The 6,138-nt window shown below is 42.2% G+C and overlaps 1 protein-coding gene across 1 annotated transcript; it reads right to left on the bottom strand.

Annotated features, from left to right (window-relative positions):
- Positions 1 to 540: 540 nt before the first annotated feature.
- On the bottom strand, positions 541 to 1,080 carry LOC137397198 (zinc finger BED domain-containing protein 5-like). The gene has a single exon (XM_068083486.1). It carries the CDS (start codon positions 1,078 to 1,080, stop codon positions 541 to 543), a length of 540 nt encoding a protein of 179 aa, XP_067939587.1.
- Between the last annotated feature and the right edge of the window lie 5,058 nt (positions 1,081 to 6,138).

Here is a 6,138-nt window from a genome sequence, read left to right as displayed (position 1 = left end):
AAAAACTGTCCAAAAGAAGATCAGCAAATCTTGGTTATGAACCTCGATCCTGTTTCAGTTCAGTTAGTTCCTCTTGTTCTTGTAAAGTGATGTCCTTTCCAACAACTGATGCCGAGCTGTATGGGTCCCTAATCCAGTCAGAGCGTTCAGTGGTGGCTGAAGAGAAATAAAATGACAACTTCTGCTCAAGACTTGTCAAATGTTTACATATTACCTCAAACAGTGCAGCAGTGGGACTTTGACGTTTCTCTGTGAGTGGAAACATTGCCAGGTTGGCACGTAGCACAGGTTGTTGCCAGAGGTGGACCTTTAAACAGAATCCATTTACTTTATCTGTGCTTGTAAGCAAGTTTTCATTTCGGCCCTGCATCCTTGTGTTCAGTTCATTCAGATGATGAAATATATCAGCCAGGTATGCCAGCTTTGAGCACCACTCATCACTTGAAACAAATTTGAGTAATCTAACCTTTCAGTTGTCAGAAACATTTTAAGTTCTTCTCGCAGCTCATACACACGGGCCAGCACCTTACCGCGCGACAACTATCGGACCTCTGTATGGAGCAATAAGGCTTTATGCTCCGCTCCCATTTCCTCACACAGAGATGCAAATATACGGCTTTTCAAAGGTCGTCTCTTTACAAAGTTCACTATGTGCACCACATCATCCAACACAGGAACCAGTTCCGCTGGTAAAGTTTTAGCAATGAGGGCCTCACGATGCAAAAAACAGTGCGTAACAATCAGGTCAGGGTTTTTCTCTTTTGCTCTGCTCACAAAGCCTTTGGTGCACCCGACCATGGCTGCAGCTCCATCTGTGCAAACGCTTATGCAGTTTTCCCATGTAAGTCCTCCATGGTTCAGATATTGCGATGTGACCCGAAAAATTTCTTCTCCAGGTGTTTTTTTCTGGCAGTGTCTTGCAAAATGAGAAGTTTCTCTAATGGCATTTTCATCCACAAAACGCACATTAGCCAGGAGCTGAGAATGTCCACTAATATCTGTAGACTCATCAACTTGCAACGCAAATTTCCTACTGATGCGTGTCTTTTCCAAAACATGGCTTTCGATGTCTGTCGACATGTCATCAATACGTCTGGCAATTGTGTTATCAGAGAGTGGTACTTTAGTTGTCTTTAACTGCGTCGGGGCCGAGCATCTCGTTGACAATGGCTATACAGGCAGGTAGTATTAATGTCTCTGCCACAGTGTGTGGCTTTTTTGATTTAGCTACGAGTTCGACTACTTGGTAACTAGCTTTTAGTGCTTTTTTATTTACCTTTGTAGTTTTTCTCATAAAGGTTGCCTGTTTTTCTGTATTTACACGCAAGCGAACAAAATAGTCTGTAGGCTTGTTTTGAAGTGACGGGTGCTTTGTTTGAAAATGGCGTTTAAGCTTGCTCGGCACCATGGCGCTGTTAGATAGCTTCTCGCTACACACCAGGCATAATGGAGTAGGTGTCGTCTCATCCCCGGTGAAAGTAAATCCATACGAAAGCTAGCTTTCACTATATTGCCTTGAGCTCACCATCTTTGTTTTCTTTTTCCCACCAATCATACTTTGGCCTTCATCCGGGTCAGAATCTTGTACAGAGACCAATTCGGAGTATGCAGTTGTCCTTTTCAAAAACTTCTCCATGGCTGTCACCACGACCTCTCAGGTACATCAGTCAGTCAGCTACGTGTGCCACACGATGAATATTACTGTAAATCCTGTATTTGAAGGCCACTTTTATTTGAAGGTCATCTCTATTTGCGCGCCTATATAATCAAAGGTGCCTAACTAAGCATATTGTACTAAACGACCATTCTGCTTTCGATGGACTTTGAGTTTTGTGGGCCAATATTAAATGCGTTGACTATGCATCAAACATGTGAATAGATGCGCCTAGATTATGGTGCCTGGAGATTTAGCCTACTACATCGAGGCCTTGGCATTCAAATACAACACTCCTACCGCATAAGTTGCCTCAGAGCCTGAGGAACCTGTACTTTAAGGGACATTGGATAATTTCTCATGGCACACTTGAGGATCTCTCACGGCACACTTGTGTGCCGCGGCACAGTGGTTGAAAATCACTGCTCTAGCGGATACAGATGTGGGTATACGCCGTCTAGAGCTCGATGAAGCTAGTGAATTGCATCAACAACTAAGTAAGCAGAATGAAACATTTCAGACTAGACAAAGTGAAATGATGCAGCAATTTGCTGCTCTTCAAACTAGCCTTAGTCAACAGCTGGCTGATACACATGAAAGGCTCGCTGCATCATAGAAAGAATTTTTGGCTGGGTTGCTGGATGCTCGTGGAGATGTCCGAATGTCCCGAAGCACAGTACGGTGTTACAACTGCAATGGGATTGGACACATCTCTCGATTTTGTAAAAAACCCAAAAATTCGGAAAACGAGACTGTCCAGGAGGGTTAATGCCCAACCCTTCTGGATCAACTGACAAATTGGGCTAACGATATATCAACATATGTCGATTGACTAATGCCTATTACATTCGTAGTCACATCGGTGGGGGAAGATACGTGATGCTATCGGATAATGGGTGCACCCAATCAGTCCTCCCCAAGGCAATTTATGACAGACTACCAAGTACTTGCTACAGTTCAATGGGACTGGTAGCTGGTATGGGCATTTTGGCCGATGGAAATAAAATTGAGTTGCATGGTTCGGTAGTATTGACTTTCAAACTCGGAGAGGGTCAGTATCAACACAAATTTTTGATCGCTGATCTTGATAACCATGTTTTACTCGGACTGGATTTCTTGGAAGCTAATCAGTGTCACCTAGACTTTCATAATGCGAAATTACGGTGTAGCAAGGAAGTTATATTGTGTTGCACCGCCGATGGACATCCCCTTTTGGCCAAGGTACAAGCTAAACGGGAAAACATTATACAGCCAAAATCGGAACAAATTATTACAAATTATCGGTCCAATGTGTCATACATGTAGGTAATTATATTATCAAGTAAATGTATGTCATACATCCAGGTAATACTATTATCAAGTATGTGAATTATTTATTAATGTATGAATCACATAATCGACACTTCCAACCTAATAACTTTTTGGATATAGTATAAGCTATTTATTAATATTGACCATTTTACTGAAACACCTGCAGAGACCTAGTAACTTAGATCTTGTTCCTTGATAAAAGTGGAAACCGACACATATTCAAACTCTATCAACCTATGTAATGCTTCACTAACCTCAGCATAAGTATTATTGATGAGCAGACGAATTCAACCAAAACAGTAATCCAATCGATTTAATGGCCATTACTGTGACATAACAGACTATACATAATTCCAAAGAGATTATCTATCAAAGTATATTTGTAAGAACTCCCAAGAAGCACATCTTGTCTGTCATGCTCTAGAACCTTCTATGAGCTTGATTGTTTGCACAAAGTCATCATTATAGCATGAATTGTTGACCTTGACATACTAAAAACTCATGTATACTTTAGCCTATGTTATTAGTACCAGTAGTGTAACTAGTAGATTTCATGATTTAGCAATAAGCACAAGTTTTATTATTTTTTTTTGCATGCTGTTGCTTTGGTAGCTTTGCGAACACCGATGAACATTTTTAGGAGTACTAAATATTTGCTGATCAGAAAAAAAATTGAAGCCGACACACTAACTAACAAGCAGGTCACTTAGCATGAAACAATTAACTAGCAAGCGACTAGCAAGTAAACAACCAATGAGTGACCAACTAACTAGCAAAACAACATACAAGTAAATAACTAACCAGCTAACATGCAAAAGCATATCAAGCAAACCACTAACAAACAAATAACTAACAAACAAGCAATTATATAGCAAATAACTAACAAACAAGCAGCTAACTACCCAAAAACAACCAAGCAACTAACCAGCAAACAACTATTAGGCAAGCAATTAACAAGCAGACATCTAAAGACCAGCAATTGTAAAGCGAACAACCAACATGCAAATTCCTAACAAGCGAAATATTAACTAGCAAGCAACTAATAAGCTAGCAACTAGCAAATGAACAACTAATGAGCGCTCCACTAAAATATGTAACTGTACCTTTTTTACTGGGAAGTTGATGCCTGAGATTTAGAAGTAGCAAGTGGAGAGTTTTGTTATCTCCATTTTGTTTACGCAACCAGAAGACATTCCAAGGTACAAGCTAAACGGGAAAACATTATACAGCCAAAATCGGAACAAATTATTACGGCAAGATTGAATCAGCTTTGGACGCAAGGGACAGCCTGTGTTGAAGATTCAAGCCAGATACCAGGCTTAATGGTAGCAACTTCACTGCGCACACCCCATAGCCAAGACATTCCAATTCGCTTAATGAATACAACTAATAAGCCCATCGTCGTTAAATCGGGTCAAGTATTGGGAAAGTGCTCAGCGGTTGATGTCATGCCTGCCACCCTACGCTCTTTGATACAGAAAAACTTTCCAAAGCATCTAGAAGAGCACATAGAGAAATGGGGACAACATCTAAGCATCCCCGAAAAAGAACAACTACAAACTCTGTTGATCAAGCATCAGAGTGTATTTAGTGATGGAAAGTTTGACGTGGGCCGAACCAGTGTTACCAGACATCAGATTCCCACGATCAAAGATGCACGCCTAATCAAACAACGACCTTACCGACATGGTCCGGCGCGAGAGGATGAAATCGAACAACAAGTTCAGGAGCTAAAGGAACAGGGGCTCATTAGAGAAGGCCATGGTGCCTGGAGTTCCCCTGTAGTCCTGGTTAAAAAGAAAGATGGCACCTGGCGATTTTGCGTAGATTATCGCCAACTAAACGACGTAACTATAAAAGATGCTTACCCTCTACCCCGCATTGATGACAGCCTGGATGCACTAGGCGGAAGTAAACTCTTTAGCGCGTTAGACCTAACCAGTGGCTACCGGCAAGTCAAATTAAATGAAAAAGCTAAAGAGAAGTCAGCTTTTGTGACTCGAACGGGCCTATGGGAGTGGGAAGTGCTGCCCTTCGGATTGGCTTCAGCTCCTTCTACCTTTGAACGGCTTATGGAGACTGTCCTAAGGGGGTTACATTGGAAAACCCTCCTCATCTATCTAGATGACATGATTGTGTTCTCAAAACAAGTAGAGACTCATTTGAGCCGCCTAGAAGAAGTTTTTACATGTCTGAGAGAGGCAGGACTAAAACTTAAGCCAAGCAAGTGCATTCTCTTTGCACAGAGGGTAAAGTATCTAGGACATATACCGGGGTGGAAACCAATGATGACAAAGTTCAATGTGTAAGGGATTGGCCTTTCCCCGACACAAGAGAGATGTGCGAGCTTTCTTAGGGACCTGTGGGTCTTACCGAAAGTTTATTGCCAATTATTCAGAGTTATCCCGACCGCTCAGCCAATTAAGCTCGAAGCACACACCCTTTGTAAAAGAACGCTTGACACAGTCACCCATACTGGCATATCCCGACTATTCTAAAACCTTCATCTTGGATACTGATGCCAGTCAAGTGGGTACTGGTGCGGTTTTGTCGCAAATAAAAGATGGCAAAGAACAAGTAATTGCGTACTACTCAAAGATGTTCTAGCCTGAGGAGGCGAACTACTGTGTCACCCGAAAGGAGTTGCTAGCCATTGTGAAGGCTTTTAAACATTTCCATCTCCAATTGTATGGGCGAAAGTTCTTGATACATACCGATCATGCCTTCGTGACCTGGCTGCTGCACAACCCCACACCTGTTGGACAGCTCGCACTTTGGATTGAGGCCTTATCAGAATACAATTTTGATCTGAGTCACCGGAAAGACTTGAAACATAATAATGCAGATGGGCTCAGCCGGCAGTCCTGCACAGATTGTTAGCAGTGCATCCGCATGAGTTCCCACGTGGTCGAGCAACACATCCACTCGCTCCAACTAGCTGATTTAGCCAGTTAACAGCAGACCGATGCAGACATTGGGCCTGTTTACCATGCGATTGTCAAGGGAATCGAACCGGAAACACAACAGGCCAGCTGGATCACCAAGCGTCTGGCTGATATGCAAAAGCTATTGCAGTTGAATTTTGAATGGGGTACTGTGTATCATGCTTTCAACAAAACGACAGCGCAGACGTTTAGCTATTTGTGCATATGAGCAGTGTAAGAGTGCCATTC

This window comes from Watersipora subatra, chromosome 5 (assembly GCF_963576615.1).
Source record: "Watersipora subatra chromosome 5, tzWatSuba1.1, whole genome shotgun sequence".
Taxonomy (NCBI): Eukaryota; Metazoa; Bryozoa; class Gymnolaemata; order Cheilostomatida; family Watersiporidae; genus Watersipora; species Watersipora subatra.
Note: the sequence above shows the minus strand (reverse complement) of the source record. Positions and strands in the feature narration are given on the sequence as shown.

Coding starts and splice junctions, on each gene's coding strand:
- LOC137397198 (XM_068083486.1), bottom strand. CDS start 1,080: ATGTCGACAGACATCGAAAGCCATGTTTTGGAAAAGACACGCATCAGT.